We start from the raw sequence: 25,553 nt of genomic DNA on the forward strand, positions 1-25,553 counted from the left end.
GTGTTAAACTGACTTCCTCCCTTTGTTGCTGCTAATCCTACATAATGCACGGGCATAATGACTTTGAGACCCCCCCACCTCCTACGCATTCCACAAGTAGTGACTAATCCCATATCAGCATTTTCCATAAATATGCTAAATTCCTCTGTTGATATGCAAATTCCTTTGTCAAGGCACCCTTCCTCCTCTAACCCAGCTTAAAAATACGCTGCCAAGCTTGGTGGTGTTCATTCAAACGCTGTCTTTCCGACAGACCTGTTCTTCACCTGAGGACGGCTGCTTGCATTGTGGCCGAAACGTCGTGAGAATTGTATTTTATTATGTTTTATTTTTATTATTTTATTATTTCCCTTCTACGTGACTTTACCGAAAGAACCAAGAAGATGAATCCCTGCATCACGAAAGCTTTAAATCGAGATGCTGATATGGTCTACATGATGGTGTATGTGATAGTGATGGTGACACCGTGTACACCAGGGGTGTCCAAACTTTTTGCAAAGAGGGCCAAATTTGATAAAGTGAAGATGCCCGGGGGCCAATAGTTCCTTCCGACATTTTTTTACCACAAAAGTTACGTGAAAACACACACTGTTATAAAACAATTTTCATTGTCACAATTGCCTTTATTTTTCAAATGACAATGTAACCAAATATAAGTCACTCAGGCAGACGTGAACAACTCTAAAAACACAATTCTGCCTTTCATTCAGTCAGATAACATTGATCAAACTGTATAGAACACTTTACATTTCCATGAGTTAAATATCTTTACCTCATGAACATTTTAAACAGGAGATATTAGTAATGCTAAGTGGTCTGTTATCATTAAACTTTTAAATGAGTGAATTTTGCCCTTGCCTTTTACAAGATCTTTCAGAAAGAAATAGTTTGTGTCACATCTACAGGTACATAACATCAACAGTTATAACCAAATCTTATTCAAGAGTTTAATAAAACAAGTGCCATAAGTCCAAGTGCATTGGTGTGCTTTAGGCTTTTCACTGTTAATAGTGACAGATGTTACCGTTCAAAACACCCAATTTCAGATTGTTCAAGGAACAGATAACTTGCTGATACTAATGAGAAGGGTGATACTGAGATATAGATTTCAGTAAAGAGACCAGGTCTGGCTTGAGGGCAGTGGTTGAGATGCGTAAAATGCCACGCAAGTGGGAGTCACTCATCCTTGACCTCAATCGGTTCTTATTTAAGTTCATGACTGAGAATGTTTGCTCACACAAATATGTGGAGCCGAATAAGCTCAGCATTTTCTTAGCAAATGACCGCATTTCTGGAAACCTGCTTTTGTCCAGCTGCCGGTAAAAGTCAACAAGATAACACTGCTGGTGTTTTCCGCGGCACTCATCGTCACACTGCAGCTCAATGAGCTCCAGCTGCAGCTGTGGAGGAGCATCATCAGGGTCCACGGAGAAGGGAGAAGAGAGAAGCAACATGTACTTTTCAATAACTGCAAAGTCCCGAAAGCGTTTGTTAAATTCCACAGAAAGAGATGAGATAGCTGTTGCATAACTCTTCATTTGCGCACCGATGTTGTCCTGTGGGAAACTGTCAATGACCTCTTTCAAAGCTGGGAAGTGCACGGTGCAGGGCTCTGTTTGGGACAAGTGTCTTTGGAAAAGTTGCAGTTTGGTTCCAAAGGCCTTGATGTGAGCATATAGCTGGCTCACCACTGCATCTTTTCCTTGAAGATTAACATTCAGCGCATTCAAATGCTTCGTTATGTCAACCAAAAAAGCCAGATTTGCCAACAATACAGGATCGGACAGTTCTTCCATTGGTTGTTCCTTCTCACCCAAAAAATATCCAATTTCCTCTTTGAGAGAAAAATCGCTGCAGTGCGGACCCCCGACTTAGCCACCTCACATCGTTGTGATATATTACGTCACCGTATTCAGCCTGGATGTCACGCAAGAACTGCTGAAACTGTCAGTGGTATAGAGCTTTAGAGAGAATATAATTGATTGCCTTTGCCACTGGTTTCATAACATCGTCAAATTTGAGATGTTTGGCGCAGAGAGCCTGCTGGTGAACGATACAGTGAAGTTTAAAAGCGTTGCCTGCTTCTTCGCTGACTTTATTGCAGATCAGTGTGGACAATCCACTTCGCTCACCAGCCATGGCAGGTGCACCATCGGTAATGATCCCAGAAACTTTACTCCATGGTAGTTTCATATCATCAACAGCTTCACAAACAGAAACGAAAAAATCTGTTCCTCTGGTTTGCCCATTAAGGCTTTTGAGGTCAAGCAGCTCCTCTGTCACGTTCATGTTGTCATCAACTCCTCTTAAAAAAATAAGTAGTTGTGCAGTGTCAGATGCATCGGTGCTTTCATCGCAGGCTGATGAGAAATAATCAAAAGCCACTCCCCTGTCCCCCAGTTGTCTCTGAATATCTGACGATATGTCCTCAACTCTCCGTGCCACAGTGTTGCGTGCCAGGCAAACATTCATAAATTCTTGCTTCTTCTCGGGGCAAATGTTCTCCACCATTTTCATGACACAGTCTTTGATAAATGCACCTTCAGTAAAAGGTTTGCCATGTTTAGCTATTAACATGGCCACTTCGTAGCTGGCTTTGGTGATGTTTTCCTTTGACTCACAGGCCCGCGTGAAGATTCGCTGTTGCGATGCCAGAGCAGCACGGAGTTGCTTCACTTTTTCAGCGCGGTCACTCCCTGTTAGCTTGTCGTATGTTGTAGCATGTTTAGTTTTGTAGTGTCTCTTTACGTTGAAATCTTTAAACAAGGCATCCGACTTTTTACAAATTAGACAAACACAACTGCCTCGATTTCCAGTGAAGAAGTATTGTAATTCCGACCGCTCCTGAAAGCGGCGGCCCTCACTGTCAACTTTTCTCTTTTTTTTTGCAGTCGCCATGGCAGAAATAATTCGAGAAGGGTTCGTGGCACGTATGCAAAGCCAGAGGGCATTAGAATGGTGCTGCCACCGTGTGGCGGAAGGAGGAAGTTTTATGATTTATTTATTCTGACAGAGATAGCGAGCCATAAATAACACATTATAAGACCGAAGCTGTGGGCCGTATGAAATCTGACCGCGGGCAGTGATTGGCCCGCGGGCCGGACTTTGGACATGCCTGGTGTACACGATGCGTATAGGAGGGTGGTGGTGGTGAGGATGGTGGGGATGACGAGGGCTCACTTGTGGTCATCGTTGAGGATGTGAACAGGAAATGTGCGCAGCTGTGCTTCCTCCGTGGCGTCGCCCGGGTTCCCAGTGGCCTGGCCCGTGCCACCTTGCCCTGTGCCACCGTGCCCCGCCGGGGGCAGCCAGTGATTGAACTCAGCCAGCCAATTTTGCAGAGTGTTCACCTGCACACAACAGTCACGTTGCCTTCATTAGGGTCACACTTGCGTTAAGAGTCACACTGCCATTAGGGTCACCCTGACATGAGGGTCGCGCTGGTATTAGGGTCACGTGGCATGAGGGTCACAAAGAATTGAGGGTCACCCTGACATGGGAGTCACACTGGCATGAGAGTCACCCTGACATGAGGGTCACATGGCATGAGGGTCACGCTTCAATTCCTTTCAAGTGACGTGACTTTCAAGAAGTTTCCAGTGACATCGTTTTGGCGTTGCTTCTGCACAAGCCGTAATCCTCGTTAGCAAAGCTTCAGATTCACGTGCGACAGCCGGGGAGGGGGGGGAGAAAGGAAACTGGAGATGGATATCTGCACGATAAGAGCAGCGTGTTTTTGTCTGTTCAAGGACGCAACACAAAGAAGTGAAAGGGAAAGCTCCATAGAGCTGCTGTGCTAAAGGAAGTAGAAACTATCAAACTAAACTATTTTTATCTTGCCAGGTAGGGGCCCAATGAGCTATACAGCTCTGTTTAAAAAGCGTCCTAGCCACAAATGATAGCTCACCCAAGTGGCTTATGGTGTAGATATTTATAGCAGCCAATACTCCAAAAGCATGTTTCTAAATGAGAGAAAAACAGGAGAGCCCAGAGAAAAAGCCACACAGTCAGGGGAAGAACATGCAAACTCCAAATATACAGCAGGCATCAGGGTCTAAATCTAACCCATGACCTCCTGTGTACCAGGTGAGGAAGTTAACTTCTCGCTAGCGTGGCGCCCCGGTGAATGTGAGCCGTCGACGGCGGCGGCCATGAGGGCCGGCCCTGGGCGTGCGGCGCTCACCGGCACGATGGCCAGCACGGTGCGCGCGTCCGTGTGGCGGAAGAGCACATCGATGAAGGAGATGAGCTGCAGCGTCTTGCCCAACCCCATGCTATGGGCCAGGATGCAGCCGAAGCCGCTGGTGGTGCTGTAGCGCTCCTGAGACTCCACAAGGTTGTCGTACAGGAAGCGGATCCCTCCGATCTGCACCCGCACGGCAGAGACCAGGTCGAGACAACGGGAGAGATGAGGGGACGTGCACACGGACGTCGGGACTTATCTGTTTACTGCTTTATCCATGAAAGCCACGATGAGTCGAAGAACTCTTTTTCAGGAAGGGCCTGCTAAATTGGGTTTTCAGCCAAATAACCCTTTCCCATTCCGAGAAGTTGCAGGGTGTGGGGTTCCATTCATCGCTGAACCTTGGAACGCGCAAGGGGTTACCGTTAATCTTATTTAGAGAGGCGTAGCGCCGTTGTTTTTAAAGACGTTGTACTCACCGCAGAGACCGCACTCTACGATAGCTGGCGCCAAACTGTGCCACATGCCCTCCCGCATGGCCTTGTGGGAGCCTCAGTACCAATAAAGTTATCTTATTTTAGTTTTTCTTCAGGTTCCGTTCCGTACATCATCAGAACAGGAAAGAGTTAACTAGTGTTTACTCGTTAACCGGAGCACTTGGAGGAAAACAACGCACACAAGGGGGCAACGCTCTATCCCTCGTACAGATAGAAAGAGATGACGATTAGTCCACTTGCTGTACTGCCTTCTCCCTGAGAGCCACGGTATGGCACCTCGATGCCCACAGGAAGAGAGCTTCGCAACGTTGGTGCGATGATCCTCCAACCCTCGCTGCCTCCACAGTGCTGGATTTTACAGGCCGCGGTCACAGCCACTATCGCCCGGACACAACAGATTTACAAACAAATCGTGAAATTGTGGTGAGAGCGGGAAAACTCACGGATGCACCGAACCACGTGGTCGAGAGATTCAGTGGGCCTTACCTGGTAAAATGTTAAATTTAGATTGGTTTACTATATCCCTATATATCTGTTTAATGTTTAATATTTCTGTGCCTTACTTTTGTAATTCTCGCTGCAGGGAATTAAATATTTAGCATTGATTTAACATGGGATTTATGTTTGTGTTTTTATTAAGATTGCTATGAACTTCATTGCTATAGTTTGCTTTGCTTTTGTCATTTAGGTGATCTAGGCCACTCCTTCAAACGAGACTCACCCTGGTCCCTTACACTCTCACCTGGTTAAAAGAAGTCTACTTGAACTAGAACTCTCTTCCCACGTCTCTCCTTCCTCGTGTCGCCATCCCCCCCTCCGTGTGTCTCTTTCCCCGCGTGTCTCTCTATCCCTCTATCTGCTTCTCTTTCTCTCTCTCCCCATGTCTGTGTCTCTATCTCCCCGTGTCCTTCTCTCACTCTCGCCTCGTCCGTCGATCTTTCCCCATGTGTCTCTCTCCCTGTGTCTGTCTGCCCTTGTCTCTCTCTCCCCGTGTCTGTCCCTCTCTCCCCGTATGTGTCCCTCTCTCCCCGCATGTGTCCCTCTCACCCCTTGTCTCTCTCGCGATGATTCGCGCACATGCGTGGGCGTTTGCGCGTTGACGACCCCACGCAATAGCGGGGGGGGGGTTGGGGGAGGGGAGGCGGGGAGCTGGTACGAGGTTGGCGCGGCACCTGGTGCGGCTTGACGACACGCGCCAGCTGAGGCGCCATGAAGATGTCGGGCTCGTCGGGCGGGCGGTTGACGTTGACGAGCACGCGCCCCGCCACGTCGGGCTGGTTGCGCGCGTCGTTGCAGTGCGAGCCCAGAGCCGCCACTGATGCGGCGGCCGCCGCCGCCTCGGCGTCGTCCGCCCCGGCCTCGTCGGCGCTGGAGCCGCTCGACTCGGAGCCGATCACGTGCACAGCCTCGTCCTCCGAGCTCAGCTCGATCACGTCGCCTGCAGACGCAGAGCGCTATGAGCATTGTGTGCAGTGTGCGTGCCGTGTACACGGGGTGCTGTGCGGTGTGTGGTGCGTATGTGTGCGGCGTGTTGTATGTGTGAGGTGTGCATACTAGTGTGTGGTGTGTGGTGTGCTGGTGGTGATACACACGCGGTGTGTGCTCTGACAGGCTGCGTTAGGTCTCACCATGGCTGGGCGCGTCATCTTCACTGCTGCTCACGCAGATAACCTCGCTCTCCCGCGCGACCTCTTCCAAGGCCGAGCCTGCACCAGCACACACGGCCGCCCGGCAGCACGGCCCAAGTTAACAACCCCTGCCTGAGCTGTCTTCACTCTAGAGTGGGCTCTCGCGTGGGGTCTGGAGTGGGCTATAGTAGGATATATGTTGGGGTCTAAAGTGGGGTCTAGAGTGGGGTTTAACAGTGGGGTCTACAGTGGGGTCTACAGTGGGGTCTAGAGTGGGGTCTAGAGTGGGGTCTAGGGTGGGGTCTAGGGTGGGGTCTAGGGTGGGGTCTAGAGTGGGGTCTAGGGTGGGGTCTAGGGTGGGGTCTAGGGTGGGGTCTAGGGTGGGGTCTAGGGTGGGGTCTAGAGTGGGGTCTAGGGTGGGGTCTAGGGTGGGGTCTAGGGTGGGGTCTAGAGTGGGGTCTAGGGTGGGGTCTACGGTGGGGTCTAGAGTGGGGTCTAGAGTGGGGTCTAGAGTGGGGTCTAGGGTGGGGTCTAGGGTGGGGTCTACAGTGGGGTCTAGGGTGGGGTCTACAGTGGGGTCTAGAGTGGGGTCTAGAGTGGGGTCCAGAGTGGGGTCCAGAGTGGGGTCTACGGTGGGGTCTACGGTGGGGTCTAGGGTGGGGTCTAGAGTGGGGTCTAGAGTGGGGTCTACGGTGGGGTCTAGGGTGGGGTCTACAGTGGGGTTTACAGTGGGGTCTACAGTGGGGTCTACAGTGGGGTCTAGAGTGTGGTCTACAGTGGGGTCTACAGTGGGGTCTACAGTGGGGTCTAGAGTGGGGTCTAGGGTGGGGTCTAGGGTGGGGTCTAGAGTGGGGTCTAGAGTGGGGTCTAGAGTGGGGTCTACAGTGGGGTCTAGAGTGGGGTCTAGAGTGGGGTCTAGGGTGGGGTCTAGGGTGGGGTCTAGGGTGGGGTCTAGGGTGGGGTCTACGGTGGGGTCTAGGGTGGGGTCTAGGTTGGGGTCTAGGGTGGGGTCTAGAGTGGGGTCTAGAGTGGGGTCTAGGGTGGGGTCTAGGGTGGGGTCTACGGTGGGGTCTACGGTGGGGTCTACAGTGGGGTCTACAGTGGGGTCTACAGTGGGGTCTACAGTGGGGTCTACAGTGGGGTCTAGAGTGGGGTCTAGGGTGGGGTCTAGAGTGGGGTCTAGAGTGGGCTATAGTAGGATATATGTTGGGGTCTAGAGTGGGGTCTAGAGTGGGGTCTACAGTGGGGTCTAGAGTGGGGTCTCCAGCAGGGTCTACAGTGGGGTCTAGAGTGGGGTCGAGAGTGGGGTCTAGAGTGGCATACCGTCGGGCTGGCTGGGCTTGTAGGCCGTCTGCTCGAGTCTCTTGCGCCGCTCCAGCTCCTCCAGCTGAGCGGCGAGAGTGTCGGCCTCAAGCTGCTCCGGACGAAGGAGCTTCCTAGAGCCGAAGCACCACCACCGCCACATCAACACCACAACCACAACAACCACAGCCACATCAACACAACCACCACATCAACACCACAACCACAACACAACCACAGCCCCATCAACACAACAACCACATCAACACCACAACCACAACACAACCACAGCTACATCAACACCACAACCACCTCAACACAGGGCATTGTGTGAGGTGTGCGGGGAATGTATGGGGGTGTGCAGGGCGCGCGTGCAGGGCGCGTGTGCAGGGCGAGTGCGTGCTAGGCACCGAATGTTTCTCCGCATGTGACCGGAGTGAGTGGAACTCTTCTGCCTCTTCCTGGCGATGGCTGTGCCACGCGAGGTCCCCAGTGCCGCTGCACGGTCCGCCCGCTTCCTGGAGGGCACCACGCTGGCGGCCGGATCCTTGGGCGGCCGGCCCTCGCCCCCCGCCTCTTTCTCCTCACCAGCACCCGCGGAATCCCCATCGCTCTCTGCTGAACACACACGACGGAGAAACGGATGAGAGTGTCGTCGCAGTCACCTCCGCCATTCTCAATGACAACGTCGCCATCTGCACAGCTGACAAGTCCTCGCTCTCCACGACCGTCTCCATCACCCCGCACGTGTGGCACACACGTGGGAGGCATGCACAGGAGACAATCTCCTGGCTCTGCCTCGACTCACGGACACTCAGCAACCTTGCGTTCATCACGGAGGTGGAAGGAAATTGGCGAACGCCCCTTTGTTGGGCTTTTATTACCAGGTAAGGCCCACTGAGCTATGAAGCCACCTGGCTATCACAAAATGGCTTATCGTGTGGAAATTTATAGCAGCCAAATACTCGTGATGTTGATTCTAAAATGTGGAGGGAAAAACCGGAAGACCCGGAAAAAAATCCACACGACTACGGGGAGAGAGACACGCAAACTCCAAATATACAACAGCCGTCAGGGTAGGGATGGAACCCACAACCTCCTGCACACCAGGCGAGGGATTTACATCTCGCCACTGTGGCGCCCTCTCGCCACCGTATTGAGCGTAAACCTCAGGATAGAAGAGAACTCGACGCTGGTGTGAACCTGCACGAGAAACCACACCGCCACCACTGCCGCCACCGCCACGCGCAAACAGTAGTGGCCTCACCCCGCGTGCGGATGCTCATGCACCGGACAACGAGAGTGGCGTCTGATGAAGAGCGCTTTCAGGTTCTTCGAGGTAACATGTTGCAGCAAGCATTGCAAAACAATGGACACAGCCAACAACAACAGATTAACAGAGCCTCTAGCGAAACAGGTCCCAACCTTTTAGAGTGTGCGGGACCCCCTTTTCAACCGCCAGACATTTTGCGGACTAACACACGCCGCGATTTGTTCTGTTTAGACTCCTGTTAAATACATGGAAATCTAACGTGCAAAACAAAGTAATACTACGCTTCTTGTGCCCCACTATCACTGACCCCCAACATCACCGGAATCTGCCAGAAAGGTCCCTCGGGCAAAAAGAAAAGAGGAAAAAACAACAAGCGACGACAAACCTGCCGAATGTAGCCGGCGAGGAATCACCCCCCCCCCCCACCGAGGGAGCTCGCATCCGAGCTCCCAATTCCAAATGGCTCGCGTGGCGGAGCCTAAACAGACTGAAGAGAGTGAGTCTCGGCAGATGCAACTCTCTCGTGAAATCATGGGGGTGGGGTGGCTTCAACGCCACCGACCGACGTGCTTGTCAGGAGACGCACACCACGTGGATTATCTCCTGAGATGCCCTGCAGCAACCACAATGCACTTCCTCAAGATTTGGCAAATGGAAACACCACAGAAGCGGTGGCCTGTGCAGAGTATTGAGAAAAGACCGTATAGGTTGGACAGGAGAAACGACGACGACGAAGAAGGTAATCAATTGTAATGTAAGCACTTTCAATTGTGAACTTCTTATTAACTTACCTCAACAAATACATTCGTGGGGCATAGCAGTACATGTGCGGGAATGTGTTTATACTGAATAACTCGTTTAATGAAAAGCTGTTTGGCACTCGGGCTCAGGCGAAAAAAATGTTTGGATCAGTTGTGGTGGTCGCAGACTCCAGGATTTTGTTATCTACTCCTCTAAAGAGGCTCGGCAACATAGTCGACCGGAATATGTCGCTTGATCACCATGTCCAAAATATTGTAAGGTCCTGCAATTTTCACATCAGCGTTCTATGGAATTCGGGCACTATTGAATCGTGACATAGCCAACACGATGGTGTGTAGCATAATATTGACAAGGCTCAATTATTGCAAATCACTACTCTACGGGACGTCTGGCAAAAACATTAGCAAGGTGCAGCCTGTACAAAATTCTCTTGGCATGTGTCGTGAAGGGTACTGTAAGATCCGGCCATGTCTGTCCAATGATCGCCGAGCTACACAGGTTCCTGTTTGCTGAATGAATACATTGTTATAAGGTCGGCACTCATTACGCACAAAGTGCTTGCCACAAATGAACCACGAGACCTTGCTGATCTCGTCAAGGAGTATAAACCATCATGCAAACTACGGTCATCTTCGCAGCAGCGGATTTTGGCTAACCATCGATTAAAGACGGTCACCGCATTGCACGCTTTCAGATGCGCTTCTGCGGCCATCTAGAACACTCTTCTTTCCTATATTTGGAAGCCACCGGAGCTATACACTTTTAAATCTAGACTGAAAGCTATTTTTTTTAACTGATTTTTATGTTTCATTTGTTGTCCTTCCCCCGCACCTCCGATTAGCATGGTTGGCTATTTAGATAGATACATCCACAACATATATACAAAAAATCTGAAAGATTTGGAATAGTAGTTCGATGGATCAAGTTGACGGGACCACAGATCTCATTTCTTGATCATATCTTGCCATGAATATGGAACAAAGTCACGGCTTTTTCCCTGTAGGTTTAGGTTAAGTCCATTTTAGGTGGCTTAAAACATCTGCCAAATATGGCAACTTAACTAACCGGGGAAAAAAAAAACACCGAAGTGATGTGAAAACTCAAACTTAAAGCCCGAGTAGAGAAAAATCCTCACTTCGTCACGCAACTCCTGCAACCTCCGATTAGCACGGTTGGCTACGTAAGGTGCAAAAGAAGTTCAACAAATATTCATACAGACATGAAGTGTAGAAACATGCATAAGTTAACATACATTTTAAATAAATAGAAATAGATTGAATGTATCAAAGATGGATTAAAAGCTACTGATCCAAGGCCTCTTGGGGTGAGCAGTGGTGGAGTGATGCAGACGAAGGGGCAGGATCGCCTGCCCCTTCTTCTACTTCATCTGACGATGAAGCTGGAGCCACAGGAAGTTTCACCAGAGGAAGCTGCCTCTCTGCCGGGTTGATTGCAGAACGTTTAAAAAAGTTCAACAAACATACAAAACAGGCGTGCGAGTACCTCTCCTCAAAAAAGCCAGTGGACTTGAGTATGCAACAGAAGTGGTTGACGGTGGTCCCTACCCATCTCGTCACGTAGAGCCGCAAATTATTATTGAATTCAAAGGATTCCTCCAATGCCGTCTGCAGTCAGTGGGCATTTTCTGTGCAGCTAGCACCTCCCTGTGGATGCTACAGTGGATGGATATTGCTTAATGGTGCCAACAGCTTTAACATGAGGAACAAATCTGGCCTTTCACAGCATGACCCTCCGTCAGTGCTAATTACGACACATTTTTGACTATCAATATCGCTCTCAAAAATGGCCTCTGCAGTTGCGCGTGTAGGCTACGATTTGCAAAAGAGGGAGTTCCTCATTCTCCTCTCCATTGAATGCATACCGGATGAACGCAAGGAGGTTTGAACGTGTTGCAACATCAGAAAGCGGCTTTTGCGCGTACTCGCCATCAGCTTGTTCCTTCACGTTCTGGGCCATCTCTCCAATTCTGCGTTGAACTGTGTTGTCTGACAGGGAGATTTACATTCGTTTGCTTGCAAGCCTCCTCTCCTTGCACGGTACTCACCATTTCCTTTGCCGCTGGTAACAATATCTCTTCTCCAATTGTGTGCCGCTTTCCTGTCTTTTGCTACGAGTAAAGCTATTCGATAAGAAGCTTCCACGGCTGTTGCATTCATCACTGCCTGTGGCTGTACACCACATCATGTTCTTACTTTAATTTCATTCTCGGAGTTTGTTGTAAAAAAATGTATCTGGCTTGCATGCGTACATACTCGCTGTGTTTAGTACTAAGTGCCGACGAGGATTGGCTGGTTTTCAGATTTAATTTAACAGCACTTCACCACAAAGAACGCACAATGGCCAAGGGCTCCTCTTCAGCACGAGTCCAGGTTGATCCCAATTCTAAGGACTTATTGCTGTAGTTCCGCATATTTTCGTTCACTTTGCTTATGCTGCAAGTTTAACTTTGCAATCCCACCGCCATTTTGCTAATTTGCGCAGCTTCTTTCCACCTTAAGCGTGCCTGTTTGAATCCACCAGGTTCATTTTTAATTATCTCCGCTACCTTTCACTTTGCGTTGCCACCCTGTAAGTACGACGGGTGTATGACGCGTTCGCGTCGCACACTGGCGCCAAAGACCTAAATAAAAGCAATAATTAAAAAGAATACTATACAAGTCTACAGAAAATCCTCGCCCACCACAGAATACACGGTTTATTATAATTTACCAACCGCGGCCTGGAAATGTTGAGTATCCACGGGTAAGCATGGGTCCGCAACACGTATATATAAATTTCGCGGGACCGCGGTTCTCCTCTGCACCACCACGCCCACCCGTGGTGCTGAGTAGCTCATCAGCTTTCTGGGGGTCTGCTTTGTTGCGATTCTCGCAGCGCACAAACCACGTCACTAGTGTTGCTGGTGGTGCTTCGAAAAGTGTCCTATATGCCACCGCGTGACCATAAGAGATGCTGGCCGATTCAGCACTACTGATCCAGCCAGCAGCACCACTGTGCGCCTGCCGCCCCCGTGCCTGCTCCCGTGCCTGCCCAATCAGTGGGCCGAGCCCCTCCTCCTTCTGACCACCCCTTTCCCCATCCTCTCATTGTCATCATCACAGACTTCTATCCTCAATATTAAAGGTATGTTAAATTAATGTAATGTTTATTTATTTTTATGTTATTGTGTATTGTACTGTATTTTAGTCAGTGTTTAGTGAATAAACAGGCAACTTGGTTAATCTATGACGAGTCTGACTGCGACCATGGTTGCCTAACCCCCCATTTCCCAAATGCCCCCTCTATTTTACCACCCGCGGATTTACCTACCGCGGCCTTTTCCATTAACCTAACCACCGCGGTTGGCGAGGAAATGCTGTACTAGTCAAATAAAGGACAGTTAAAGGTTTTAGAAACTCTGTCAAATTATTTTTAATCTGACACTGTACATTTTGTTGGTGAGGATGTTATTATTTTAATTTTCTGAGGAACCCCCCCACTGTAGTAACCTCCCAGACCACCAGGGGTACGGGGACCACAGGCTGGGAACCGCTGCTCTAGAGCAGCGGTTCTCAGAGTGTGGTCCCCGCACCCCCAATGGTCCGAGGCGGTCTGTCGTAGGCCTCGGCAAGGTAAGGTAATTTACCCTTTTTACCGGGTAAAAGGGTAAAAGTAAAGGGTAAAGGTGTCGACATGCCAAGGGGTAAGGTAAAGGGTAGGGTAAAGGTAGCTCGGAAGAATTACCCGGTAGGGTAAAGGAAGCGCGAAGTATTACCCGGTAAATACGGTACCTAGTTTACCACTAAAAGCTCCGTGGCGCAGTTCATGGCCTCCATTTAATAAGTAATATTAAAAAAAACATTTTTTAAAACACGCTTTTATGAAATGTACTAGTAATGGCAGAACTCCACGACTCCAGGAAGTGGCCCCGAAGTTTGCCATAACGTAAGGGTCCGTGGTGATTTACAGCCAACGTCAGTTGAGTGTGGACAATTAGACCCAAGCCGAAACATAACATATAAAAAATAATGTTTAAAAATAAAAACATTTTATGATAGAATATAGTATTGTCATCAGTATGACATAAGTATACCAAGTTTGCAGTCAATACCCCATTAGGAAGTGGGTAAAATTTGAGTTACAAGATTTGAGGATACAACAATGACGACAACGACGAAGACAACAACAACAACAATGAGCGTGTAAAATTGGAATCATCGAGAGTATTCTATATGAGTAAAGCGCTCTACCTAGCATTTACCGTTATAAACCTTGTTCATGTGTAGTTCCCTAGTAATTACCCTGTAATTGGGTAATTTGTATGGGGTAAGGGTAAAAGGTAGGGTAAAAGGTAGGCTCGTTACTTTTTACCTTTTACCTTACCTGCTGAAGGGTAAAAGGTAGGGTAGGAGTGATTGTATTGTGATAAGGTAAAAGGTAAGGTAAAAGTAGGCTCGTTGCTTTTTAAATCCTTTATATTAAGTTCACTTGCTTGCTTAGGACCGTGCAAATCTTTCAGTCGTTTTTTAACCCACTTCCCGTGATCCAATCGAGCTGACATTTTCTACACAGACTCGTTGTTCGTGACAATTAATGTTCGTGAATTTTTTTTTTTCCAAAATTGTACACTTTTTAGGAAAAAATAATGGTATGACTGTGTGTGTGGGGGGGGGGGGTCTGTTTGTATGTATGTGCGTGCAAGTCTTCATCCTGGTTCTGGTTGTATGTGCTTGCGTGTGTGAGTGCGTGAGACGAGGTGGCCGAGTGGTTAAAGCGATGGACTGCTAATCCATTGTGCTCTGCACGCGTGGGTTCGAATCCCAGCTTCGTCGCGATTTTTTTTAAAAAATCCTTTATATTAAGCTCACTTGCTTGCTTGCGCGCTTACGACCGTGCAAATCTTTCGGTCGTTTTTAAATCCTTTATATTAAGTTCATTTGCTTGCGCGCTTACGACCGTGCAAATCTTTCGGTCGTTTTTTAACCCACTTCCCGTGATCCAATCGAGCTGACATTTTGCACACAGACTCGTTGTGTGTGACGATTTATTTTCGTAAAAATTTTTTTTCTCAATTTTACACTTTTTAGGAAAAAATAAATAATATTTAATTACCAATTGCTTAATGGTGGCAGGCAATCATCTGACCCATAGGTGGCAGCCATCTCAAGCCAGAGGACGAGAGGACTCTAGCCGCCACGCATATAAAGGATTTATAGTGAAAAACTTTGTTTTTACGGGTAAATTTTTTACCTTTTAACTTTTACCTTACCTTGCCGAGGCCTAGTCTGTCGGCTGACACAAATGCAGGTTGATCTGGAAATAATGATAATTTTTACACCTTTTGTTTTGGACACTAATATTTAACTCATGAAATTTCATTAAAAAATTAAGTTAGGTAAACTACCCTGATAAAATTATCCTAAACCCTAACATCTAAATGCATCACCCCTCCCTAAAAAAACCCGTATGTTCCAGTAATATGAATCATTTTGTATTCCTGGTATTAAGAGATAATTGAATGTGTTTTGTCACCAGGGGTGGGAGGCTGGGTGGTCCACAGAAATGTTTGCATGGGCCGAGTGGTCCGCGGGCCAAACACAAGTTTAAGAAACACCGCTCTAGACTAAATACAACACCAGCTGATGCTGCTGATCCAATGAAAGAGTTACAACCGTAAAAAAACTTCCCCCTTCATTGCAGGCACTACCGATCCGTAATCTCTAGGATCCCAAACGAGCGCGACGTCAAAGTCAGGCTCTGCAACCGTCAACGCAAAAGCATCAACAGCCGAGAAGCACCAGCGGTTAAAGACGAGCCCCCATCAGTAACGGTCCCAGAAGGTGCGCGCAACTAGATTACACGCTGCTGTGGCATTCGCTGTGTGGGCCAGACTGGCAGCACGGGTAAAGCGTGCGCGGGAAAGAATAGCAGAGACGCATCACTCATGTGGGCAATGCATCTGCCGTGGCGGGCCACGAAGCGCGCGGTGCCAGGGGGTGGACACGCAGTGAACTCGGATCAAGAAGACGTGCCAATGCGAGGCCGGTTTTGACTGGCAGCGGGTGATCAAGGCGTAACCCATAGAGATAGAGAGAAATATAAAATACAAACTTCAACGGAGATCACTATAAACTAACTGGTGCTCAGTGCCATGTGATCAACAAGTAAATATATAAATATATATACAATATACCGTAAACCAAAATCAAACACAAATCAAGAGGAACAACACAACGAATATACACACACATTACCGGACAAGTCAATTATGAAACTAAAGCGACTCGATAAGCACACAATCAGCAGTGCCTTGCAAGTGTAGTGGTGGTGTTGACGTGCGCCGACTGTGACAGTGATGGATCACGGGGCGGCGCGGGGTGCGGGGTTGGGCACGCGTTGTGGGCGTGGTGTGGACGCGCGCGCCGGGAGGGACAGATGACGGGGCGGCGCGGCGTGGGTGCTGAGGCACGCTGAGATGTGGGAAAACAGGATCGTAGCCAGCGCCCAGTGATTGGTCGAATAGGATGGGTGCTCGCAGCGACGTCCGCAGGTGGGGTATAAAGGGGGACGCGCGAGAGCACTCGAGGAGAGTTACCCAGTTGAAGACCAGAAGACGGAGCTGAAGACCTAGTGCCCCGAGACCCCTAGTCCCGCCGTCCTTGTGGGGACCGGGGCCCTGTGTGGCTCGGAGGCGAGACTGTGGGACCCGGGGTCCGACGCCCACGTGGGTCGGGCTGGGGACCCACAGTCAAGACGGACACCCCGGGCAGGGAGTGTCCCGAGTAGCTCAGTGGGCGTTAGTCGCCAGGGTAGCTAAGTGGGTGTTTGTCACCCGAATAGCTCAGTGGGCGTTAGTCGCCAGAATAGCTCAGTGGGCGTTAGTCGCCAGGGTAGCTAAGAGGGCGTTAGTCGCCAGAATAGCTCAGTGGGCGTTAGTCGCCAGGGTAGCTAAGAGGGCGTTAGTCGCCAGGGTAGCTAAGTGGGTGTTTGTCACCCGAGATACTAAGTGGGTGTTTGTCACCCGAGATACTAAGTGGGTGTTTGTCACCCGAGTAGCTCAGTGGGCGTTAGTCGCCAGAATAGCTCAGTGGGCGTTAGTCGCCAGGGTAGCTAAGAGGGCGTTAGTCGCCAGGGTAGCTAAGAGGGTGTTAGTCACCCGAGTAGCTCAGTGGGCGTTAGTCGCCAGAATAGCTCAGTGGGCGTTAGTCGCCAGGGTAGCTAAGAGGGCGTTAGTCGCCAGGGTAGCTAAGAGGGTGTTAGTCACCCGAATAGCTCAGTGGGCGTTAGTCGCCAGAATAGCTCAGTGGGCGTTAGTCGCCAGGGTAGCTAAGAGGGCGTTAGTCGCCAGGGTAGCTAAGAGGGTGTTAGTCACCCGAATAGCTCAGTGGGCGTTAGTCGCCAGAATAGCTCAGTGGGCGTTAGTCGCCAGGGTAGCTAAGAGGGCGTTAGTCGCCAGGGTAGCTAAGTGGGTGTTTGTCACCCGAGATACTAAGTGGGTGTTTGTCACCCGAGATACTAAGTGGGTGTTTGTCACCCGAGATACTAAGTGGGTGTTAGTCACCTGTGAACGAGTTTGGTAAAATAAAGAGTGTGCTCCCCGTGAAGTCGTCTCCCGCCGAGTTACTACATTACACAAGCACACAACAAGTTCATTGAAACACGGAATTCTCTGAACAACAAAAGCAAATAATTAACAGGTTAAAAGCGACTCGCCCCCAAATTACAAAACATTGAGATTTAGCCACACTGTGGAAGTCGGTGATGTCACGGAAGTCACTTTAAGAGCACAGGGAGAGCGGTGGGGAGCCTCCTCGCTCCATCTCCGAGCTCGCGACCCCACAAAGCTCAGGAGAGCGGTCCAAGCCAAACGCCGCCATCTCACAGTGATGTTGAATTTCCACTGCCAACTGACGAGGAGGACCAGGAGCAGGAGGAGGAGCTTCATTGGTCAGGATTTGATCAAATTATTGGCACGAGTATAAATAATGTCTCGTGTAAATGTGGCGGTGGAGGGTTAACAACGTGAATGTTGGAATAAACCATGCCAACGTGTGGCCTAGTTAAATATAACAACATGCGCCTGACTGTTCCGCACGTGGAGCTCCATTTCTTATTTATTTAAAATATAACTTGTGCTATTCAAAGACATAAAAAAAGAGCAGAGACTCCGCTCATATTCAGAGGAGGCATGTGGCGCCGGAAGAAACACACCTCCCTTCATGCTTCAATATCACAGCGCTCGCCATTAATCCTCCTCAGACTGCCATCCTAATCCAGAGTCACAGAGGTTAATCTCCCTTGCACGCGCAATGTTCAATACACTTCTATCGTAACTTTCCTCGAGTGAGGCAACAACCTCTTGCCGTCATCATAACGATGCCTGCGTACCCAGGAATGTCTCATCGAGTCTCGAGACGCCTTTGCCAAACTTTTACGCGTCGCTGAGCTGCGTGCCCACCCACCCCACACCTCCGATTAGGGTGGTTGGCTACGTATGGTGTGCAAGAAATTCAACATACAACAACAATCGCCATTCGCCACTAAGTGGCGGTGACGTCCCCACGGCACTTGTGCCAGGCTATGTGTACTTTAAGGCCACGTGAAGTGTCGGAAGCCCGGTGGCAGGAGGTCACGAGACAGACCCAGGTGTGCCATGGGGTGACTGACTGAGACATACATACACTACGACTTACTAATGCAATTCCACCCACCACTCTAACTGGACACACGCGCTCAAGTTGTGGCAGAATCTGTTGATCCCAAATTGGTCTCTTCAACCATCTTCAGACACACAGATAATCCAACTTTTATTTGGAAGACAATCATCCTCGACTGAGAGGGATAGCCTATGATGATGAGGATGACATACTCATCATCATAGTTTGGTATTCGTACACACACACACAACGGAGGGCCATGCGAATAACAGACATGCGTGGAAGAAGCCTCATGTGTCTGTGATTTAGTGCGGTGCGCTACTCAGCTCAACTGACGCAAACATCATAACCATTCTTGCAAAACGCATGCACACACGGTACATGCAGCATGCGCGCTGCTACCGCCACACAGACTCAATCTCAAAGGTGCCCTCCATTTCCATTAAATCAGCCCGGCTGCTTATTTACTTCAAAGTAGGAGCGTTCCCTTTGTGATGCATTGTTCTACGATGCATCTCAAAGACGTGGATTTAATAACCAGCGATCCTGTATTCAAAAGCGAATGAAAGCCTATTGATGCAACATTTTTGTGGCATGTGAGATACAAGAAACAAGATACACCAACGGTTCCTTTGGAAAAGAGAGATGTGCCAGCCAGTGCGACGCTTCCAATGCGCGCACAAACGCTTCCTTTGTCATGAGTTTCGCACAGACGCCCAGAATATGATTCCCAAACACACACACTTAGGTAGAGAGCCAGATACACCACCACGACCCCACACACAGGTACAGCCAGAGCAACCACCACAACCACACACACAGGTGGGAGAGCCAATTCCACCACCACAACCACACACAGGTGGAGAGCCACATCCACCACCACCACAACCACACACACTCAGCAAGAGAGCCAGATCCACCACCACGACCACACACACACACAGCTAGACAGCCAGATCCACCACACACTCAGGTAGAGCCAGATCCACCACCACAACACCACACCCACGGGTGGAGAGCCAGATCCACCACCACCAACAGCCACCATTCACTACTAAGTGGCGGTGATGTCACCACGGCACTTATGCCGGGCCAGGTGCACTCCGAGGCCACGTGAAGTGTCAAAGGCTCACTGGCAGATGCACCACCTGCGCTCCCTATTGAGCTAACTGTGCCAACTATCCACACACACAGGTGGAAAGTCATCTATATATAAATTTAATCCGAATTATATTCTGGTCTGTTCTTACATGATTTACCTGTTCACCAAGGTTCCAGTTAACGGTTCAAATGGTTAATATTCAACGTTCCTAATCTTTCGTATGGATTAACAGCAGCAGATTAAAGATGTAATTGTAGATGTTGTCATCCACTCAATCGTCCGCTCAGAATCAGAGTGGATCTCGTCAATTCCTCGTCAATTAAAAGAGTGAAGACAGCAGCCACGTTTACGACGTGGTTGATGACTTTGGAATTCGTGGCCGCACTCGCAGGGCCGCTGACTCTTTGATGTGCCATTTGTAGCATCAGGTGGCCGCATCGGCCGTATTAAAGGTTTACCTTGAGACAGTCCACAATTGGCTGAACACTGCTTAAGTAACACACATTTGGTTCTCCTTCTTTGTCTCCTGTTTTATTTTGAGAATGTGTACACGGGAAAACTTTAGAAGCAAAAGCGTCAGCATCAAGGACACTATAACCCTCTCATCGGTTTAACACGTAGTCATGGAGTACGCTTTCGCAACCAATATTATCCATAAAAGGTTTTTTGGGTTAGATTGCATAAATGTTAATGTATCGTTAAACCTGCCACCACCCGATACAGATAATTAGTAAGGTTTCTGATGTAAATAAAACATGTCATTTAGTGACTAGTTCAACACACCAGAGTGTGGGAGAGTAAAAACCACAACATATACAGTAAAACCTCATTAATTCGGTATTTGATCATTCGTAATTGGAGATAATTCGGCACGCCTGCACTTTCGGCAAATATAGAGTATTAGTAATTCTCCTTGAGCCGAATTGCTGTACCGAATGGTCCAATTTCGGCATACACGTGGAGCAACGCCACACACCACGACCAAAACAACAACTCAGTCCAGTGGTGGCACGCGTGGTGAGCGTTAGTGCAGACCTGTCGCTTGGGACTTAACCTTGTTAATGCACTCTGTGCAAGCCAACCCTCTCAGAAATGTCGTCTACACCTACATCAAGAAGTAATAGAAAGGAACTGAAGTATAAATCCCTTGGTCTGCGAGACAAATCCAAAGTTTTGAATAGAACTGATGCAGGTGTGTCAATGTGTATGGTGTGTGAAGAGTTTGGAAACAAAATTTGAAAAAAAATATTATTGGGGCAGGAGGCATTGGGGAGTACCATTGTACTTAATTCGGCAAGGCCATAGCCCAATATGTGTTCAATTAACAAGGGTTTATTGTTCAATTCGAGTACCGTAACGTTTTGATGGTGATTACAATGAGCCTCATCAGGCTGTCCCCTTGGTTGATATATGTGGAAGACACAATCCTTAACTGGTCACTTTCCATGAGATATCATTTGTGGCCAGGTCGCTTTACCTGGTAAGTAAAACAAATTGTTTAGCTTTATTTGTGTATATTTTTTAAAAAGTGATACCTTTACCTTTCCTATACTTTGCACTCCTATCGTGTTTTTATTTTATTTTTCGTTGTTGTAGCTTTAGGACTCGCCCCTACTACTGTATATCTGTGAAAAAAGAGCTTTATAGATCGGATTTCTCCAGTAGACAAATATTCTGATTCTGGTAAAAAAAATACTTAATGAATTCCTGAATCAATTAAACTCAACACCCATATATTCAGTTTACTATGGGAATGGTGGAGGCAAACACTCCTCCCCATTCCTGGACATAACTCTGCTTGGTCACGGCCCACATGGATGCATACAACACAGCGTCTTGGCGAAAGAAAACGCATGCCGATGCCGATCTGAAAGCACACTCGCAACACACACTTACACCACATTCACACCACACTCGCATCACCATCACCCACAAACCGGAAGCCTCTATCATCAAGATGCTCGTACATCAGGAAAACACAATGTCGTCTGGGTGAGAGTCTGAGTGAGGTTAAAAACATGTCAAAAAAGTGTTACTATTGGATGGAAACAATAATTTGCAAGACGACGGAGCACGGGGTCGCCAATAAATAGCAATAAAAATAATTGGAAAACTAAATAATCCGAGTGAGGTTTGGGCACGGTTCACAAAATACGATTCTTGCATTGGTACTAAGAAAGAACTTTCAGAAGATAAATGTTTGAATATTTATTTATACTGGAGGAATTCGATGGGTTATGAAGCTCTTTTTCACAACGGTCTAGTACGAGTGGGTAAGAACGTTACAACAAACAGTTACAAAAACAGGAGAGAAGTGCAAAGTACTAGAAAGGTAAACAAAGCACCCAAACACATACAAATACAACTAAACCATTCCCACCCTACCCGGCAAAGCCCACTGAGGTACAATGAGGGAAAACAGTATTTGATCACCTGCTGATTTTGTACGTTTGCCCACTGACAAAGAAATGATCAGTCTATAATTTTAATGGTAGGTTTATTTGAACAGTGAGAGACAGAATAACAACAAAATCCAGAAAAACGCATGTCAAAAATGTTATAAACTGATTTGCATTTTAACGAGGGAAATAAGTATTTGACCCCTCTGCAAAACATGACTTAGTACTTGGTGGCAAAACCCTTGTTGGCAATCACAGGTCAGACGTTTCTTGTAGTTGGCCACTCCTCTTTGCAGATCTTCTCCAAGTCATTAAAGTTTCGAGGCTGACGTTTGGCAACTCGAACCTTCAGCTCCCTACAAAGATTTTCTATGTGATTAAGGTCTGGAGACTGGCTAGGCCACTCCATGACCTTAATGTGCTTCTTCTTGAGCCATTCCTTTGTTGCCTTGGCCGTGTGTTTTGGGTCATTGTCATGCTGGAATACCCATCCACGACCCATTTTCAATGCCCTGGCTGAGGGAAGGAGGTTCTCACCCAAGATTTGACGGTACATGGCCCTGTCCATCGTCCCTTTGATGCGGTGAAGTTGTCCTGTCCCCTTAGCAGAAAAACACCCCCAAAGCATAATGTTTCCACCTCCATGTTTGACGGTGGGGATGGTATTCTTGGGGTCATAGGCAGCATTCCTCCTCCTCCAAACACGGCAAGTTGAGTTAATGCCAAAGAGCTCCATTTTGGTCTCATCTGACAACAACACTTTCCCGCAGTTGTCCTCTGAATCATTCAGATGTTCATTGACAAACTTCAGACAGGAATGTATATGTGCTTTCTTGAGCAGGGGGACCTTGCGGGCGCTGCAGGATTTCAGTCCTTCACGGCGTAGTGTGTTACCAACTGTTTTCTTGGTGACTATGTTCCCAGCTGCCTTGAGATCATTGACAAGATCCTCCCGTGTAGTTCTGGGCTGATTCCTCACCGTTCTCATGATCATTGCAACTCCACGAGGTGAGATCTTGCATGGAGCCCCAGGCCGAGAGAGATTGACAGTTCTTTTGTGTTTCTTCCATTTGCGAATAATCGCATCAACTGTTGTCACCTTCTCAAAAAGCTGCTTGGCGATTGTCTTGTAGCCCAATCCAGCCTTGTGCAGGTCTACAATCTTGTCCCTGACATCCTTGGAGAGCTCTTTGGTCTTGGCCATGGTGGAGAGTTTGGAATCTGATTGATTGATTGCTTCTGTGAACAGGTGTCTTTTATAAAGGTAACAAGCTGAGATTAGGAGCACTCCTTTTAAGACTGTGCTCCTAATCTCAGCTCGTTACCTGTATAAAAGATACCTGGGATCCAGAAATATCTCTGATTGAGAGGGGGTAAATTACTTATTTCCCTCATTAAAATGCAAATCAATTCATAACATTTTTGACATGCGTTTTTCTGGATTTTTGTTTTTATTCTGTCTCCCACTGTTCAAATAAACCTACCATTAAAATTATAGACTGATCATTTCTTTGTCAGTGGGCAAATGTACAAAATCAGCAGGGGATCAAATACTTTTTTCCCTCACTATATTAACATATTTTTTCAGAAGCAACCTGGCCACAAATGATAGCTCAACAAAGTGGCCCATCATTTGAACATTTAAAGCGCCAAAATAATCTAAGTAATCTCAATGCATGTTTATACGTGGAGAAAAATAACAGGAGGACCCGAAGAAAAAATGTCACGCGACCACAGGGAAAACTTTACCTGAACTTACAACAGATCTAACCCAAAACCCTCGAGTATGGATAATATTGGTCGTGAAAGCCTACGAGGTGTTAAACTGACAACAGAAGGCGTCGAGCGGATCGCTTGCTCCGGTGCCAATGCTATGTTGCTGTACAGACGGGGACAAGAATATCAGAATGCCAGTGGAGGAAAATCCAGCCCTCGCACAATTGTCGACAGTTGCGGAACGTCCCAGCCAACGGGCGCCCATTCGCCTGCCGCTCGTAACGTTGGTGTTCTATGCAAAGGCCGAACGACTATTGGCCAACTCGTTAAGGACAGTGAAGAAAAATAACACAAAAATGTTTTCAACCGAGCTGACGGCTACGAGCCAAGTGCAGCGTGGAAACGCATCATTGAGTAACCACATGACAACTTCGATAAAAAAAAGTATATTTACTTTACTTGTAATACAGCATGATTGTAACATTATGGACCAATTAGTATAGTTCATTTAACTAATTACTAGTTTAATTTAACCAGGTAAGGCCTACTTGAGTGATTAACTTACTTTTCAGAAGCAATCTTGTTACAAATGATAGCTCAACAATGTGGTATAGCATGTGGAAATTTATAGCAGCTAAATAATCAAATAATGTAAATATGTATACCTCACTAACATGATTTATTAGATCTTCTTGGTTCTTTCGGTAAAGTCACGTAGAAGGGAAGTAATAAAATAATAAAAATAAAACATAATAAAATAATTCTCACGACGTTTCGGCCACAACGCAAGCAGCCGTCCTCAGGTGAAGAACATGTCTGTCGATAAGACAGAGTCTGAATGACACATCCTAGGCTTGGAGCGTCTATTTAAGCTGGGAGGGAGGAGGAAGAGCGCCTTGACAAAATAATTTGCATATGAAGAGGAATTTAGCATATTTATGGGAAATGCAAGAATGCGAATGGTGCTAATTGTGAAATGCGTGGGAGGTGGGCGGGGGATTTTCAAAGTCATATTATGCCCATGCATTATGCAGGATTAGCAGCATCAAAGGGAGGGGGTAGGGGTAGCATTAATAAAGGGAAGGAATGTTAATAGTATGTAGCTGCAGGAAATAAACAACCACGTAAAAAGCTAAAGTATAAACTACATAGTATCATCAGTATGCTAAATATACTCTCAATAAGCTGAGCTACTAACCGTAAGTAATACATTACAATTCTAGGTCGCAAAAAATATAATATGCTTCCAGCTAAACTTTTGAAACTTTTTCCTTGAATCACACGGGTCTTTCCCGTACTATATGCTGCCATAGACAAACCCAACATTAAATTGTATACTGTATTACTATACACTACCCTATGTCTTAGAATAATACATAGTGTAATATTACACTATGTATTATTCTACCCACCTAACTGTATACCACACTGCTGTAAATTCACTATACAATTACGATACTATATATTACCTTATACATTGTATTACACATTACACTTTAATACTATTTATTATTATACAATATGCGATACACTATACCATTGACCGTCGCATGAAAGGTACTAAGAGGAAGCAACGAAATATGTCAATGGGAGAGTGGTGGTAGGAAGCTTGCAGCGGAGCAAAGAATCCATTCCCTGCGGAGAATACAAGATATATAGTCCATGTCAGTGAGTGGAACGCGGTCTGAAAGTCAACATAAACGTGGACACAATCAGTTAAGATCCAAAATGGTTTATTACGTCCTTCCAATGATTGCTAAGCCGGAATCCATCTTCTCGGTTGAAATTGTCTCTGTGTTTGTATATGTGGATCGCCTCATGAACGAATCTCTCATGGTAGCCAGATGGCTTGCAGAGAACCTCTGTCTTTAAATCGAAATGATTTATTAGAATCTAACTTAACCATCTAGTACATCTAATTCATTATTACCAACTTGTTACATCACGTAAGTATATACACCGTCATATTTTCAAATATAACTTAAATTATTTTAAGCTAAAATAGCATGATTTATGTAAATCCATTAACCTCTG

General features: G+C 47.3%; 1 protein-coding gene and 1 non-coding gene across 6 annotated transcripts in view; one reads left to right on the forward strand and one right to left on the reverse strand.

Moving 5' to 3' along the window:
* RAD54L2 (RAD54 like 2) overlaps positions 1 to 25,553 on the reverse strand; it is a 122,133-nt gene that overhangs the window by 32,530 nt on the left and 64,050 nt on the right. For 4 of the 5 annotated variants that reach the window (XM_078875124.1, XM_078875122.1, XM_078875123.1 and 1 more), the window contains exons 3-8: positions 8,021 to 8,228; positions 7,632 to 7,744; positions 6,309 to 6,386; positions 5,853 to 6,118; positions 4,184 to 4,366; positions 3,181 to 3,350 (exon numbers count right to left, since the gene is read on the reverse strand). In XM_078875124.1, coding sequence (XP_078731250.1) covers positions 3,181 to 3,350; positions 4,184 to 4,366; positions 5,853 to 6,118; positions 6,309 to 6,386; positions 7,632 to 7,744; positions 8,021 to 8,228 — 1,018 coding nt within the window. The remainder of the gene's footprint in view (positions 1 to 3,180; positions 3,351 to 4,183; positions 4,367 to 5,852; positions 6,119 to 6,308; positions 6,387 to 7,631; positions 7,745 to 8,020; positions 8,229 to 25,553) is intronic. The other variant, XM_078875120.1, reaches the window with a different exon arrangement.
* On the forward strand, positions 14,396 to 14,477 carry TRNAS-GCU (transfer RNA serine (anticodon GCU)). The gene has a single exon. It is a non-coding gene; the product is annotated as a tRNA-Ser (tRNA).

Source organism: Lampetra fluviatilis, chromosome 40 (assembly GCF_964198595.1).
Source record: "Lampetra fluviatilis chromosome 40, kcLamFluv1.1, whole genome shotgun sequence".
Taxonomy (NCBI): Eukaryota; Metazoa; Chordata; class Hyperoartia; order Petromyzontiformes; family Petromyzontidae; genus Lampetra; species Lampetra fluviatilis.